The sequence below is a fragment of the Nannobrachium achirus genome (genome assembly GCF_963921795.1).
Source record: "Nannobrachium achirus genome assembly, chromosome: 7".
In the NCBI taxonomy this organism is placed as follows: Eukaryota; Metazoa; Chordata; class Actinopteri; order Myctophiformes; family Myctophidae; genus Nannobrachium; species Nannobrachium achirus.
The window spans coordinates 57647520-57666139 of NC_137816.1; the positions used below are offsets into that span (position 1 = coordinate 57647520).

At 42.6% G+C, this 18620-nt stretch overlaps 1 protein-coding gene across 2 annotated transcripts in view; it reads right to left on the reverse strand.

Annotated features, from left to right (window-relative positions):
• Positions 1 to 18620, reverse strand: part of madd (MAP-kinase activating death domain) — a 110808-nt gene that overhangs the window by 68998 nt on the left and 23190 nt on the right. For both annotated transcript variants that reach the window (XM_080729874.1, XM_080729873.1), the window contains exons 5-8: positions 12518 to 12821; positions 9005 to 9136; positions 7506 to 7619; positions 5592 to 5672 (exon numbers count right to left, since the gene is read on the reverse strand). In XM_080729874.1, coding sequence (XP_080586000.1) covers positions 5592 to 5672; positions 7506 to 7619; positions 9005 to 9136; positions 12518 to 12821 — 631 coding nt within the window. The remainder of the gene's footprint in view (positions 1 to 5591; positions 5673 to 7505; positions 7620 to 9004; positions 9137 to 12517; positions 12822 to 18620) is intronic.

Below are 18620 nucleotides of genomic sequence, written 5' to 3' on the forward strand. Positions count from 1 at the left end.
CAACACGGAGGCAGGAGACACGTACAGCAACAGACCCATCATCATCATCAACCACTCCCACCGCTGGCATCAACGAGTTGTGTGCAACTGGGGGTTGTTGTAGTTGTTGCACCAAGACCCTGTTTACTACACACCATCAATAGGCTATATCAGTGGTTCTGAAGCTATTACACTTCAAGGTCTCCCCTAGTCCCCTTAACTCTGACAGGGTACAAAATGGACCGTAATGGGTCCATTTGGTTCCATTTTGTACACTGTCAGAGTTACAGACTTGTATGGGTCAATTTAGACCCCCATAAAGGAACCCACAGAGTCCCTAGAATCCACTTTGAGAACCACTGGACTGTATGCACAGCAGACATTTTGGACAGAAGTTGGGTCTCTTCTCACGTGGAGTTACCAATGATACTAATGAAGACTCTGTTCCATTCTGGTCAAACAGTGTCAGGGTGCTGATGTTGTGCATGTTGGCTCACTGGAAACACTCTGCTACACCAGTGAGTCTCAAAGTGTGGTCCAGGGACCATCATCGTTCCTTGAGGGTTCCAAATGAACCCTTAAAAAGGTGTTTTTTTTTTCCTTTTTGTTTCTTTTTTTAGATCATTTGCACCACAAACAAAGGGGCAGTGTGAAAATTATGCTGGGGATTATTATTTTTGCAATGATATAGTAATAGTAAAAAGCTTGAGTTTGGCCAAACAATATATATAAATTAAGTTATAATTAGTAGTGCAAACTAATTATTTCACCCACGCCCTTCATTTGTGGTTCAAACGAAAGAAGAAGAAGCAGCCAATACATATTTAAGTGGTTCATCTCTTGCTTTATACCGTAGGCCTAAGTGTCATGTTGATGCCTGAGATGGGACTGGCATTGACGTGGCACTGACATTTTGCAGGATAACAAGTCATTTTGCAGGATAACAAGTCATTTTGCAGGATAACAAGGGAGGAACAGACGGACAGAGTGGGAGTTACTAGTCATGGTTTGCACTGAAACGGACTGCTGCAGACGTTCAGCTGATGTTTAGCTTAGCAATGATGGAACATTATTCGTTAGAACTGGGAGAGGGGCGGTCGTGTAACTGTGACAAAGTCGTTGGCTTCATCATAATCTTTGCTCTGCTCACCAGAACACTTCACTGACGTCATTACAAAGTTAGATGCAGCACTCATGCTCATGCTCAAGCCAGAGCTAAGCAGTACAGTACATACTGTACATCTATAGAGTAAGGATTGGCTCTACAGTATGCCCGGGTTATGCGAGGAGATTGGGAATAGAGAATTAATAACAGTATCGACAGGCAACAATGATGTCAGACTGGTCAATATGTCCGTGCAGGCCGTGCATTCCACATTCGGCATGAAGAGAAATGAGGAAACCTTGTAGTCTGAGGGGAACATCTGCTTTTGGGTGATCACGGTCAGTCTAAACAGACACTGGGAACGGAGATAAAAACACATGGAATGGGATGATCACTTTGTGACTGAAACGACACGCAACATCATGACCTCTCTCACTTTCTTTTCTTATTCTCCTTTCAACAGTTCTTTTTTCCCTTCTCAGTCTAAAAAAGATTATAATTAAACCACATCACAAAAAGCCTTTCGTTGCTGTCGCGCAAAAACCTAATCTCGATATGAATTTATCTTTTCCCACAATTGAATGCTCTATTTTTTAGACTGCTGCTAAATAATAACTAAATTGGATCTGTTTTGGAACACAGGTTCTTTTTTTCGATTTGGTCATACAAGGTTTCAGCCCGACAGCGACGATATATATTCTTTTCATTCAGGTCAACTAATTAGCATTGAAATGAACCCCAATTCCTGCTAAAATAATGCAAAACAATATGCTTTAGTCATGTGATTAAATTAGTAATTGGTTTTGAAGATAAGTAGGCATAAAGAAGCAAGAGCACATCCCAAGAACACACTGAAGAAAGGAGATTCAAAAAAGATGGTTTTAGTTTTTTTTCTTCTGTTTTCAACCCTTTAACACCTGGAATGTGTCCGTGTCGTGTTAAGACTTGAACCGCTTTAACCATTGGTTTATGCTTTAGCTATTGAAAAATAGCAGATATACATCTCACAGCGAGCTTGTAGATCTGCTATTTTTGAATATTTTGACCCGATTCTATAAATGTCCTCTAAATCCTTTTTCAAAATCAGTGGTTCTCAACATTTTTCATGTCAAGGACCGCCAAAATTACATCTATTAGGCTGCGGACCCCCATCTCAAAATATGTTGTTCCAGGGAGCCCCGGAAGCAGGGATTTGAGTTACAGAAGTTTGCTTTGAAAATTATATATTCAAAGATTTGCAAATAGTTTCATGATTTTTCAAAAAATAGCAGATATACAATCTGCTATTTTCCAATAGCTATAGAGTATGAAATAATTCCAGGTCTTAATGGGTTCATTGTTGTGCGTTTGTTTTGACAACTCTAGATGAGACAACCGAGCAAGACAGAGATCAGGTAGAGAAGACGAGATGGACAGACAGGAGGAAGTTGAGGACACAGAAGGGAGATGTTTGACGCACAAAAACAGTGATTATAGAGAAACACACACAGACAACAACATAAAAGAACTAAAGAAAACTCCCAGACACAATGGGACTAAAGGACATCCATAGTGACCAACTGGGACAAACCAGTGGTTAGAATGGAGTGGGGATGACAAAAACACAAACAAGCAGCTCTCTTGAGAAAGTAGCTAGATAATTTGGAGAGATTACGGAGGGTGGTCGACACGACACTGACTATAGTTGCATCCGCCATGGTCATTGAACGTGGGTCGTCATGACCGAAAGAACACGATCACGGATACATGCGGTCGAAATGGGTTTTTCTCAGAAGGGTTTAGGCTGCCTCCTGATAGCAGGGTGAGAAGCTCAGTCGTCCTGCAAAGAATCTGTATAGAGCTTTACGTGGAAAGGAGACGCTAGAGGAGGTTTGGGCATCATGCGGATGCCTCAAGGTGGACTCTCCCCAGGGGTGTCGCACCAAATTCTGGGCCCTGGGTACAAGGATTCACTGTGGGCCCCCCATGAATGTTCTTCATAGGGGTTTAACCCGCTTAGACTGGGAACGCATTATTACGCATTGCGTGCTTTTGAAAAATAGCAGATAGACAAGCTCACAGTGCGACCTTGTAGAACTGCTATTTTTGAAAAACGATGAAGATTTGTGCAAGTCTTTGAATATTTCAAATCCTTCTAAGGTTTTTTGAAAAAACCTATGTTTCTATGTCAGTGGTGCTCAAACCTTTTCATCTGAAGGACCCCCAAAATTATATGTACTAGCCCTTACCCGTTCAAAGATATGAGCTCCGAAATGATGTGCAGTGTGTGGGTTATGGGATGTGCGTGCACACAGTATATGAGGGATGGAAAGTAACTTTAACTGGTGTTTGCATGATAATATGTAGGAGCATCAATGTAAGAAATACCCGTTTCGTTTAATGGCTATAGAGATACTGTGTACCGAATACCGATCTGCATGATTTTTGGACAACATCTGTAACAGGGTCAGACAACCAACCCCCCCACGCACGCACGCACGCACGCACGCACGCACGCACGCACGCTCACTTCCCCCCCACCCCTTGTGACACCCCTGGGCATCTAGTGTGGATGCCTCAAGGTGGACTCTCCCCAGGGAGTTGTTCCAAGCGCGTCCATTTCCATGTATCCAGCAGATACATTTAGCTGAGAAGAGGAATCCTAACAGATACAAAAGACAGGTTTCCAGCAGCTTTGTTGCTTAGAACCCTAATAAGAAACAGGAGACCAGAAGTGGACCAACTTCTGAAGTCATATTAGGACCTATTAGGATCGTTAGAGGGCAGCGTTTAGCATGATCTTTAGTTCCTCGTAGGACGTGTTGCGTGTTCATTACGTGTTCATTTACAAGCTTTCAACCTTCTTAAATTTTTTTTCTAAAAACGATAATATTGGGCATTAAATATTAAATATTATAAACCTGACTTAAACCAAATAATTTACTGAATTACTCCAGATTTAGGCAATACGTCACACTCTTGAGATAGGCCATTATACTAAAAGGGATGGAAACAGCATGACCTGTTTCAATTAGGATATAGGCAATTTTACCGGAGGTGGCCAGTGTCATGAAGAACTGATTTAGGCAAAAAATACATTTTTCCTCAAAAAATTACATAGGCCATTATTTTAAGAAGGTGAAGATGTGCTATTTTCAGAATGTGACACCATTCGCCATTAGTTTCTATTCCCACTGAAGACTTTGCTACGCTAGTCTGGCAAGGGCCTTGATCACAATTTACCTCCAACAGCTACAGCATGCAAAGACAAGAAGAAAAAAAGAAAGAATAAACATTCTATTAGTATGATCAAGAAGCTAAATAAATCAAGATGCTCCCACACTCTATGCAGCGTACATACAACTCTGTTGGAGCACAGCTGTGCCCCGTGCCCTGCTGCCATTCACATCGCTGGAAGAGGAAGTTTCATTGTGAGTGGTCAGGTATGGTCAACACTACAGTATGAATGGGTTCGCGAGCAGCATCCAAGTGTAGATTCTTAAATTGGGTGTAAGTGATATTTGAAGACGTGTTAAAGGGGTCATGACATCAAAAAAATAAAGATTTTTTCGTGGCTTTTTCTTTCATGTTTCCTGACCTCAATTACACCCCCAAAAAATGAACATTCAACATTCAGTGTTTTTTCTGTAATCTGTAGTTTTTTGAATAATAAGGCTCAGAAAAGGGAGTTCATTTTCCTCTGGACTAACACATCATCATCCAGGGGAGGATGTGGTTGTAGGTGAGGGTGTATCACCTTTGATGTTACTTTCCACTGTGTTTGCATCGTTCCAATGCACCATTTACCATTTACCAATTCAGTTGTTGCGTTCACCCTCCCCTACAACCACATCCCCCCTGGATGATGATGTGTACGTCCAGAGGCAAATTAACCCACTTTTCTGAGCCTAATTATTCCAAAAACTACAGCTTACAGAAAAACCACTGAATGTTGAATGTTCGTTTTTTTTGGGTGTAATTGAAGTCAGGAAACATGAAAAAAGCCATGATGTCATGACCCCTTTAAATAGCTCTATGTTATGATCACTGTTATACAGTGTTTGTTCAGTAACAGATTCCAGTAAACATCCAGTAAAATAAAATGCATTCTCAGGTCGAGATAGCGATGTTATCCAATCAGGAAAGAGAACTCATGCAAGGTACAGGATAAACAAGTGAATCTGGAAGAATAGGTGAACCAAAACAAAAAACAAAAAGGGTAGACAAAATTGGAAGTGGAACATTATAAAACTGAAGCTGATAAATAATCTTAATTATGACTAGATGACATTTGTATCCAACCTAAAAATATATAATTTCTGTTTTACTAGAGACTGGGAGACCCCTATTACTGAATGAACACTCCATAACACTGATTACTGATTACTAACGGAACAAACATCTTAATTTAAGATTATTATATTTTTTTTAACTAAAACATATCACAGAACCCCAACTGGTGCGGCACAAATACAGAACAAACATACAGTATTGCCAAACATCAACTATATTTATTACGCCATCTAACCTGCTTCAGGTGTTTCTTGAGTTCGGTAGACTCGGGCTCCGGTAGAGGCGGTACGTGCTCCGCATTGGTGGGCGGTGTGACCTGCACAGGAGAGATGGCTTTTAATATAGAGCATAAACCAGGGGTCTTTTATGTTGTTCAGGCCAAGGACCCCTGAGCTGAGAGAGAGATGAAGCAAGAACCTCCACTACATATATGTAACACATTAATATACATTAATATATCGTCGTTCGCGGGTGGAAACCTTGTATGTCCAAAACCGTTTGTTTTGTATTTATCATTTTAAAAATGATTTAAACTAGTGAGAATAGCCGATCTAAAAGCACGTACAAGCTTGTAGATTGGCTATTTTCACTACTTTTGTGCAAAACACTCTTGAATGAATTAGGGCTTTAATTTACTATTTTGAAACATGCACAATTCCAAAGTGAGAATTTAAGGACGTTTTAATACCTCAAAAATGACAAATTAAACATTGGCCAAATTGTCAAATAATAGAGACAGATATTGTGAAAATAGCCAATCTACATGCTCACAACGCCTCACGCTGCGAGGCGTGAGGCGTTGTGAGCATGTAGATCTGCTATTTTCACAATAGAACCGTGTTATACAAAATGTAATGCCTCAACTCTTAGTGGTCCTAAGGGTGGCGGGTCCCAGTTAAAATATGATTATTTTGGGGTCGCGGCCTGAAAAAGTTCAGAACCACTGTGTTAGACCATATTGACTGTATTATGGATGTGGTCTTCTTCTTCTGTGGGACAGCAGCTGTTGCTTTATGACCAGGGGAGATGCTGCCTCTATTCAACAGCCTTCCATTGTGTTGTGTTTTGTTATCTCATCTCTTCCTGCTCTGCAATTCGTCAACTAATCTGTCATCTAGTGACAGCACTGGGACGTTTATGACCAGCTAGGCCTTGTTCACATAGCAGGCAAAATCTGAATACTTTCTCAGATCTGATCTCTACCACTTGACCCGGTTAATGGCAAGTTGAACGGATTGGATTTGTGCGTTCATTTAAGCAGTGGCAAATCTACAAGCTAACACCAAAATGTTAGCTTATCAGTTTCCATGATGCTTTATGCAAGTGGTAGGAAAACAGGTGGTCTGTAGGCCAGAACTGGCCCGCCAGCGATAATATCTGGCCCAACAAATTATTTTTCGTACAATTATTTGGACAGCAATATCTTTGAATTGATAACCGGGTAGGATGAACAAAATGCAGTATGTCCAAAACGGTTACTTTTCTGGGTTCTAATTCAAAAGCATCAAAAGTAGGCAGATCTAAAAGCTTGAAACTTCGAGCTTTCGAGGATCTGCTACTTTGATGATTTTATTTGACCTTGTGGTATGATCAAGTAGGGCGGTAATTTGTGAGGAAAAAGAAAGACACAGAAAAGTCCAAATATGGAGATAAGAGGTTTTTGGCCGACCAACGATATATTCAGGCGGGCATATCAAGTTTAAACAGACAAGTACAGGTAGTTCCATTTCCATTCTTTCAATGTTATGTTTTCACTGTCAACTTTTCCTCCTGAGACTTTGGGATGAAAGACCTAAGCTGTTTCACATGCCTTAAATAACAACATTGTTTCTCTCCGTTCTAAGGGACCCTGAACCATGAAAGAGCTCTTGTGTCGAAAAGGAGTTTCTGTCTCCAGATAACATATTATTTTGAAATATTTTAATTAAAGTGCCACGTTCAATGATGAAGTCTGCACAAAAACGATTGCATAAGCATTTCTGTGTGTGTGTGTGTGTGTGTGTGTGTGTGTGTGTGTGTGTGTGTGTGTGTGTGTGTGTGTGTGTGTGTGTGTGTGTGTGTGTGTGTGTGTGCGCGTGCGTGCGTGCGTGTGAAGTGAAGTGATTAGTAAGTAGAGCCTTGTCTGTGTGCCATGCAGATGACAACTGACCTTGTTGCAGTCCAGATCCACCAGCCACACGTCGTCTGGTATTTTGAAGCCGGCCTTGTAGAGGAAGAAACTGGCCGGTACACCTATGATGTAAGGTGTGGGTGCCAGCAGCAGCTGGAGGAGAGAGAGAGCAACAGGATGATCAATAGAAGTCCTGATGTCACCCCGTTAACCCCTGGGTCACAGAAGGGTTTGTTTCTATTGAAAATACCATCTTAACTTTGCATCATATAAGAACCGTGTTCCAAAAATTAACATATCAGGCCGGCGATTCTGTCGGGTTATGTGCCTCTGTGTTGTTTTGATAATCAGTTATGTTTAATAACGTCTGTGTTTTTTTTAGTTTTGGGTCTTACATTTTTCCAAGATTGCAGATTTTTTAACCCATTTTTCACCCAGTGCCAATTGACTAAGCTGTAATCCTGGGCGCTACACTCCCTCTTTCAACCTGGGGAGAGCAACGGACTGAGCTCATGCTTCCTTCAATGCATGAGGAGTCCATTGAAAGAACCTGACAGGGGGGATTTCCCCAGTAGAACGTAGCGCATGGAAGGAACACGTTATTCCAACCAGTTCCTTTCCCCTCCATCAGGCGCCCCGGCTGACCAGGTGGAGTCATTATAGAGACCAGGATTACTGCATGTTTTCGTGAGAGTGGAAAACGTGCCCTAGGAGACACGGGGAGAACATGCAAACTCCACACAGAAAGGCCCTTTTTGCCAACCCCACCTATAGGGTAAGGGCACTGATGATGCGGAGGAGAGAACACGCTCCCCAGCGCCCAGTGTCCCCAGCGGGAATCGAACCCAGGACCTTCTAGCTGTGAGGAGGCAGCGCTACCGACTGTGCCAACGTGCCGCCAGGCTTTTCTTTTTTAACCCATTAAGACCTGGAATTATTTTATACTTTAGCCATTGAAAAATAGCAGATATACAAGCTCACCGAGTGGCGCGCTGCGAGCTTGTAGATCTGCTAATTTTGGCGTTCCCGGACGAAATGGGTTAAATCGGCTGTCTGGGAAACAGTGTCCTAGTCTAGATAAGTGACAGTCTAAGGCAAGGGTCTTCAACAGGGGGTCCAGGGACCCCTAGGGGGTCCTCAGAGTTACTACAGGGGGTCCTCCAAATCTTTGAGTGATAGAAACGTTTTTTTCTCCTTTATTATATAATTACCACTTGAACCCTAGCATCTATAATATATTCTGAGAACTTTAGCCTAAAAATAGCAGATCTAGATCGGCTATTTTCGGCAAAGAGGTTTGGTGTAGAGGGGAAAAAGAGCAGACTAAGTATTGACGGTTCAAGTGGTTAAATATCAGAAAAATACAAATGGACATGAATCCCAAAATACACTAATGATTGTGCTGTCAAATATTGAAACAATATGGAATCTATGAACAGGTTGTGGGGGGTCCCTGCTCATCTCTCTCTCTCAACTAAGGGGTCCTTGGCCTGAAAAGGTTGAAGACCCCTGCGTGGTGTAAGGAGAACAGGTCCAACCTGCTCAGCGGAGGCCATGCAGGTGGGCAGCAGAGGGATGACAGGGAACATGTACTCCAGAGGGTAGATCATGGCCACGAACGCCATGACGCTCATGGAGAGGGCGTTGTAGTCTCTTGACTGCAGCACCACCTGAAAAACACACAAAACACACTAATTAACTCATGTACTGCCAGAGCTTGGCATGCTTTGCTCAAGCCACAGGACAGCACAGGAAAGGTGCAGAAAGTTAACAATCTACGAGCTCACAACGCAAAAGATTGTAGATTGTAGATTTCAGCGAAGAGATTTGAAAGGGGGGAGAGGGGGGGGGTGGTAATTTGTTGTTGTCGGGTGGAAACCTCGTATCTCCAAGTTTCAAATTTGTACGTTCTTTCGCAAAGTAAAGCCCTGCTTCATCATACAAGGCCGTCGCACAAAAGTAGTGAAAACAGCAGATCTACAAGCGTAGATCGGCTGCTTTCACTGGTTTGAATCATTTTTAAATGACAAATGCAAAACGGTTTTGGACATACAAGGTTTTCACCTGACAACGACGATATCCTATATGCCTTACTTGATCAAACTACGGCTTCACACAAAGCATCAAAAGTATCAGATCTGCAAGCTCAAAACGTGGTGCGAAGCAACACGCTTCGAGCTTGTAGATCTGCTGCTTTTGCCATTTCTTAATTCAAATTGTGAAAAGTAAGAGGTTTGGACATACAAGGTTTCCACCCGACAGGGAACGATACAAGAGGTTTAAGTGGTTGACTCTAGTCTGTCTACAGCAGACCCCCTGGGCTGGGCTGCTGCCTCAGAGCGGAGGACGTTCCTTTTCTTCCAGAAAACAAACCCACTTGACCGAGAAAGCATGTGATCTTCATCTTCTGACTGGGTTATGGAATAGTACACACATTTTTACATAATCAAACCCAAAGGATGAACACAAGATGGCGCTGCTTTCACTCCATCACACCAGCACAATTCAAAATATATGTTCTTTTGAATGAGGATATCATTCAAGTACAGTGCATACAATAGCTTAAGAGTGCGTGTGCGTGTGGCGGGTGATTCATTCCTTTCATTTTTATTGATGACCTGTGTGTCTATTTTGCTCTCAATGCTCTGTGTCTTAATCCTTAATGTTTCTGTGAAGCACTCAGTAGTTAGTTGATATGTGCTAAACAAATTAACTTTGACTTGCCTCTCAAATCCACCTCAGCTATTTGGGACCAAACTGACTTGAAGTGCTTGTAAGTGAACACACTGCATGGGCGTGCTGCTGGAGCCGGTGTTTGCAGAGTGGGATGTGGTTTTAAAAAGAATCTCAATTTGGAGACGAGCATGGGTAAACGCCACCGTACCAGGGTCATTGCACGGCGGTGCGGTGCGGCAGGACAACATAATAAAGGTTTCCTTGACAACTTTTAGAGCTGAAGTTTAAATATAGCGGGAGCTGCATCTGGGGTATAACCTACAGCAGGGGTGGGCAACTTTGATGATGGCGAGGGCCACTATATTTCCACCTTCACTCCAGAGGGCCACATTGCACATATTGCTACTTCCTACTTTGTCATTCTAGACTAGTATATCATACAGGCAAAAATAGCAGATCTACAAGCTCAAAACACATCACAGCATCGCGCTGCGATGCGTTTTGAGCTTGTAGATCGGCTATTTTTGCTTCTTTTGAATTGGAATCCTGAATTACTTTTTGTTATTTTTTAATTGGAATCCTTGAAGGGAAGGCTTACGCACACCCAGTGTCTCTCTTAGCAGGTGCGTGGGTAACAAAACATTAGGAGGAGGAGATCTGACTAAAAGACAGACTGACCCGCACACTGCCGCTTGTCCGTTTCAGAGAATTTATTAATGTAGCAACGTTTCGGTCACCAGACCTTTCTCAAGCTTAATTGGAATCCTGAAATGTAACATTTTGATTTAATTTCAAACACATTTAGTTATATATTCATGTTGACTCTATGAACCTAAATACAAATACCTACATTGGACATATACAATACATTTGAATACTACTATACTAGTCAGTAAGCTACTAATATAGACTGACGGAATTAAAGCAGGTCATGTTTGGAATTGTAACAGCTGAAATCAATAATATATCAGTATTCCGGTATTAACCAGCGGGCCACATTAAGTGAAGGTGAGGGCCGCATGTGGCCCCCGGGCCGCCAGTTGCCCATGTATGAACTACAGTGTATGCCATGACTCAGCAACGACAGGGAAGAGAGTGTAATATACTGTATGTCTCCGACCTCAGGCCTGTCCCCTAGCTCAGTGGTTCTCAACCTTTTCAGGCCGCGACCCCCAAAATAATCATATTTTAACTGAGGACCCCCCCACCCTGACGAGTACAAAGAGGAATTACGTTGTGTATAACATGGTCCTATTGTGAAAATAGCCGATCGACATGCTCACAACGCCTCGCAAATTTGGCCAATGTTTAATTTGTAATTTTGGAGGTATTAAAACGTCCTTAAATTGTCACTTTAGAAATGTGCAGATTCCCTCAATACACTAAAACTTTATGTTGGTTTGTTTACTGTTGAGAGAGAAAACAATGTTGCACATTAAGTTAATCATCTGGGGACCCCCCAAAATAATTCTGGGACCCCCCTGGGGGTCGCGACCCACAGGTTGAGAACCAGTGCCCTAGCTTTATTTCCTTCTATCTTCTAGATCTACCACATCATGATGTGATAAACCGTTCACTCTGTGTCTGTCTGACAGAAGAGCTGCTATGCAAGGAAGTCAGCGAAGAGCAAGCTCATGCAAGCGGCACGTTGGGAGCTTGTAGATCCACTATTTTCAAAGGATCTTTATGCATTTGGAAACATTGGATATTGTGCATAATGAATACTTTCTACTTTTAGAACTTTAAGTATATTTTGACACCAATAGTTGTGTACCTTTACTCAACTACATTTTCAGCAACCACACTCGCAATTTCCCAGCTTTGACTTTCCAGTTATTATTATCCTCATTAGGGATGGGACGATATGACAATTTCATGATTATCATGATTATTGTGACCAAAAAATTCGCGATTTACCATATTATCGATCCATTACTCTGGGTGGAACATTTGCCAAAAAATAGCAGATCTAAAAATACTTTGTCAAGTACGTTATTTCCAGGTCCGTTTTACCAATTAGCCTATCCACCACTTTCCGCGGGAATTTACTGGAGAATGTTTTGCACCACACTTCCGGTTAACAGCAGACATACAAGCTCACGTCGCGTCGCAGATGCAACCGTTGTGAGCTTGTAGATCACACTCGGCTGCGGCGCCGGAAGCTCCGTCCAACTTCTGCGCAATGCACGATGGGATGTTGTGGATAGAGGGTTTAAATGGTACCGGATATGCAGCTCGGCAAATAAAAGGTGAATTGATCCCAGTGCATGACGGACGAAAATTCACAATACATTTAAAAATCGATTCTTTTGAGTGTTTTTCTTCACGATAATAAGGATTATCGTCCCACCCCTAATCCTCATATGGTGACGTACCTTGTGCTCCAGGAGCACGCAGCTCAGCACCTGTAGGCAGGCGTCCACGCCCAGCAGCTCCAGGGGCAGGTGGAGGGGGAAGTCCACCATGGAGAAGCGCGAGTTGTCGGGCAGCGCGAAGGTCATGGGCCTCTTCAGCTCTTGGGGCAGCAGCTCCACGTCCACGCGCCGCTGCGCCGGCACCGGCGTGGGCGAGCGCAGCAGCCGGTACACCCACGACTCGATCTCCCGCAGGTCGGACAGCAGCTGGCTGCCCTTCTCCTCCACCGACAGTGCTCCGGTGAACACCCGCCACATGGTGTCCCTGTGTGACGACAGAGAGAGGGAATGTCAGCGTCTAACATAATCTTTTCTTGGGTCCATGTTAATCTGTATTTTCAGACAGTTTCACACAAAAAACAGTAGTTATTCTGAAGACCCCGTAGAGGTCCCGGACCCCCTGTAAGAATCCTATATTTACGATTAAGATTTACAATTTAGGCATTAAGCAGACGCTCTTAATCCGGAGCGACTTACGGTAAGCAAGGTAAACACAAGGTAATACATGAAATGCATAGAAATAGTCATCTAGGATCATAGGTAAACCACAGAATCTAACAGTAAAATACACAACGGCCGACTACTAACACCTGGCATCAGGCTCCGGCCCCCGAGGCATTCGCTAATGTGATGAGATTGAGCAGAAACACGGGAAGAGGCTCTTGAGTGATTCGCCCGTGCATCAACAAGCACCCCACCACTCTAACAGTGCACACACAGCTATTAAATCCTATTTGGAGTGTGTGCTTGGTGTCTGTAGCAGAGGAGGAGTAGATGAATCATAGCTGTTTACAAACCTCCCTCCCATCAACTGCACATGTACAGTCTTTAACCCATTTAGAACGGGTACACATGATTGTGTAGCATTATTTTATGCTTTAACTATTGAAAAATAGCAGATATACAAGCTCACAGCGCGGCACCGAGTGGGTTGGTTGGGTTGGTTTTCATAGACCTTATTTCAATCACAAAATCTGGCAACACGGCCACAGACCTCAATCTGTCAACAAGGCCAGCGACCGCAGCATGAACCCACTGTATTACTCTGTTTATCTCCATCATGGAGACTGTACCACAGCATGAACCCACTGTATTACTCTGTTTATCTCCATCATGGAGACTGTACTGCAGCATGAACCCACTGTATTACTCTGTTTATCTCCATCATGGAGACTGTAGCGCAGCATGAACCCACTGAATTACTCTGTCTATCTCCATCATGGAGACTGTACTTCACTTTACTAGACATACATGCCATTAAGCATTTGTTTTTGGCACTAAACATTGGAACGTAAAATGTAATTTATGTTTGCCTGACAAAAACTGTAGAGGACAGGCATGAAAAATAGATGTAATATATAAAATAAATGACCAGTAGCAATAATCAAAATAAATAATGTTAAACTTAAAGAAAAAAGCAGATCTACGAGCTCACAACACATTGCATCACAATGTGATTGAGACACAGTGTGAGCTTGTAATAGCAGAAACAGACAAAACGTTTTTCAACAAATTAATGTACAGATGAATGAGAAAAAAAAGAAAAAAAAAAACTAAATAATTTCCGATCACGGGTGGGTCAGTTATGTAATAACTGTGTCAGGCAGGCCTTTAGCCATTTACTGTAGCCTGCCCCGAGCATCCCATGACATTATTAATAAGGATTATGACAGACAGAACACAGTCAGTGACCGCAGGTGAAACAGCTAGGATGACATGTAAACCCGAGGGGGGAGGGGGAGGTGACCATGGGCCCGGTCAGGCTTTTCAAGGTTGTTAGAGAAACCACACTGTTTGTTATATAATGTCACCATGATTATTTTCGCAATTATTTGAGACAAAATGCAGTTTTAGTTTTTCATAATTGTCAATGGTTTTCCATTCGCTGCGAGGCGTTGTGAGCTTGTAGATCGTCTATTTTCGGCAAGAGGTTTTGTGTAGAGGGGGAAAAGATCAGACTGTACAGAGTGAAAGGTCAAGTTTAGAAGGTAATGACGGCTCAAGTGGTTAAATATCTGAAAACACGAATTGACATGAATCCAAAATACACTGATTATTGATGAAACAATGAAACTATATGGAATCTATGATGAGGTTGAGGGGGTCCCTGCTTTCATCAGTCTCTCAACTAAGGGGTCCTTGGCCTGAAAACGTTGAAGACCCCTGAGCTAAATGATGGTGACAGCCCTAGCTGTTTATATGTACACAGTATTATACCGAATGGATATAAATATTGCTGCAATGGGTAAACAAGGCATTATCCTTCCCTTCAATCCCCTGCAGAGAAGGTGCAGAGCACCACGCATTCCTCAAGCTATAAATAGATGCCTGTTGAGAAAGCAAGTGCACTTTACATGGGAAAACATCTAATTAGCAAGTCGTTAACTTGAAAATGACAATATGTTTTTGGAGCTGTGTGGAGCTCCCTATACGTGGCCGTGTGTGTGGGTCTGTCTGTCTGTCTGTCTGTCTGTCTCCGGGTATGTAGCCTGCAGTAACCTTTTCTGGCCACACATGTTAAGGGAGGGGCGCTGTTGCACACACACACACACACACACACACACACACACACACACACACACACACACACACACACACACACACACACACACACACACACACACACACACACACACACACACACACACACACACACACACACACACACACACACACACACAGCTCCACTTCGAACAGAGGTTCGATTTTCTCTCAATGGAGGAAAAGACTCGCCAAGAACACACAGCAAACAGATTTTTTTTTTTAAACAGCTAATATTAGGCTACTATAATAGCGGTATACAACATTTTGTATCTTAACAGTGTCTAACAGTTATTGTATTTTGGCCAAGGGCTCATTGCATACTACCAAACCAAATGCATATGAATATCAATCTAAAAAAACAATATAATCAGTAAAGAAAAAAAGATTCTAAAAACCTAAAAAACAAATGCTAACTAGCTTCCTGTATGGTCATTGAGTGTTTCAGTAGTGCTATGGGTTTAGGTGGAGTCTGAAAAGGTGAGTCTTCAGTCCACGGCGAAAGCTAGCGAGTGAGTCCGTTGTTCTAAGTGCGACAGGGAGTTTATTCCACGGCTTGCGGGCCAGGAGGGCAAACTGTCTCGGACGAGTGGATTTTTGTCCTGGGGCTTTTAGCGAGGGTTCTGTCAGCATCCCTGTGTTGGCTGATCTAAGTGAACGGGTGGGTGGTGCAGGGGTTGATCAGGTTTTGGAGGTATGGAGGAGCCATACCTTTGGCTGCTTTGAAGGTCAGCATCAGTGTTTTGTATTCAGTGCGGGCCGCAACCGGGAGCCGATGACACAGTGATCACATGATGCCGCAACGATAGGAACACTAGAATGCTGTGGCTTGGCTTTCATTATTTATTCACAGAGAGCTCAGCTCGGTCTCTGCGTGTGTCTGTCCAGGATTTCACTCCAGTCAGTCCTCACAATTAGTTTTAGTTATATTTACAGCATCATGAGTAGGCCTGTCACAATTATTACATAATTATCTAATCCAGGGGTCTTCAACGTTTTCAGGCCAGGGACCCCTTAGCTGAGAGAGAGATGAAGCAGGGACCCCCACAACCTTTTCACAGATTCCATAATATAGTTTCATTGTTTGACAGCATGACCATCAGTGTATTTTGGATTCATGTCAATTTGTGTTTTCAGATATTTAACCACTTGAACCATCAATACTTAATAAACCTGAACTTTCACTAAGTACTTAGTCTGCTCTTTTTCCCCTCTTCACCAAAGCTCTTTGCCAAAAATAGCCGATCTACAAGCTCACAACGCCTCGCAGCGCAAGGCATTGTGAGCTTGTAGATCGGCTATTTTTGGCTAAAGTTCTCAGAATTAGGACACTAGGGTTCAAGTGGTTAATATAAAAAAAGAAGAAAACAAGTTTCTATCACACAAAGATTTGGAGGACTCCCTGTAGTAACTCTGAGGACCCCCTAGGGGTCCCGGACCCCCTGTTGAAGACCCCTGGTCTAATCACAATTATTTTACATAATATTTTACATACAAATTATTTGTCATAATCGTTTTGATATATATATTCAAACATTTTCGAAAATAGTGGAAATAGCAGCTCTACAAGCTCACAACGTGTCGCGAATGTTATTTTTTAAGTATAAAGTTGTCAAATGTCTGTCATTTCTTTGTATATTTAGGTCATGTCATGTGTCATATCTGCCATATGCAACTTCAAAGCCTAAAAGACGAACAGAAATGTAATTGTCAACGACAAAAACAGAATTAAATCGCTAATCGCTATTATTTGAGTGTCATGTAAAATGTCATAATCGTGACAACCCTAATCATGAGTGACTCTGCAGTAGTCTGTCTGGAGATAATCTGGCAAATCGCTGAGGGCCAACCAACATACAGAACTAGAGAAAGTGCTCCACTATGAGTGTATACAGGGTATCTACACATCTGCATAGATCCCAATGACAATTTAAGGACTTTTACGATCATATTAACTCACTTACTGCCAATTAAAAATGCCCTCGAGTGGCATTAGTGCCAGCCCTCTCCATAGACTTCCATGTAATTTGTAGTGCACAGATCATGCACACCCATGCACAGATCATGCACCATGTTTGTGCAGGCTGTTCACAGCTTTCAAACAAAAAAAAAAGATTGGAAATCCGTTGAGGCATTCTTGAGATAATAGCCATTATGTTTTCCTAAAATGTAAACAAAGATGGCTGCCATGTTTGATAGATGGGGTTGCTATGGGGGTTAAACATGCAATTTCGCGATTTCTATCATGCCTACTACATTTTTTGGGGTCCAAAACATTTTTTTGAAAAAAAATTTTTTTTGATTTTTTTTGATATATATTTTTTTTTTCTAAGTAAAAGTCGCCCAAAGTCGCTTGGCAGGGAAGCCCATAGTGAGAAAGTTGCTCTAAAAGTCGCCTGGCACTGTATGAGTTAATACCTCTAAAATGAAGAGGGGGAAAAAGACCATTAGGCTACTGCGTGAAAATTAATCAACAACCTATTCCATTGAACATAAAGGCCAAATTGTCAAATATTACCAGAAAACAACCGATCTACAGTACACGCTCAAAACGCGAGGCGCTGTGAGCATGTAGATCAGCCATTTTAACAATACTAGAAGCTGGGCCGCCCTTCGGGCGGCCCAGCGTCTAGTCGGCGACCTGGCCAACTCGGAACAACGTAAATAGGAAATGAATGCCCCGCCCTTTAATGCAAACCCCATTATACCTGTTGTCATAGGACCCGTTTTGACCATCTGTTTGCCTGTGTCCATTTATGCCCATATATGGAGATATCTGTTATCTGTCTGTCTGTCAGCGTCCATTTTATGTCCATATATGGAGATCACTGCAGATATAGTTCTGGGTCCATTTTATGCCCATATATGCCCATATATGGAGATATCTGTCTATTTGCGTCCATTTCACGCCCATATATGGAGATCTCTGAATCTGTCTGTCTGTGTCCCTTTATGCCCGTATATGGAGATCTTTGTGATTCTGCGTAAATTTTATGCCCATATATGCCATTTGCGTCCATTTTATGCCCATTTATGGAGATCTCTGTATCCGTCTGTCTGTGTGTCTGTCTGTGTCCCTTTATGCCGTATGAGATCTCTGAATCTGTCTGTCTGTGTCCCTTTATCCATTTTATGCCCATATATGGGGGCATTCATTTTATGCCCATATATGGAGAACGCGCGTGCCCGTGGGACGAACGGTTCTCATATGGGGGCATTCATTTTATGCCCATATATGGAGAACGCGCGTGCCCGTGGGACGAACGGTTCTCGAGATACGCGGATTACCTACATACATACACACTCACAGAGATTTTTTGTTGACTCATGTGGCGTACGTCTGCCCATATATGCCCATATATGGAGATATCTGTCTATTTGCGTCCATTTCACGCCCATATATGGAGATCTCTGAATCTGTCTGTCTGTGTCCCTTTATCCATTTTATGCCCATATATGGGGGCATTCATTTTATGCCCATATATGGAGAACGCGCGTGCCCGTGGGACGGAACGCGCGTGCC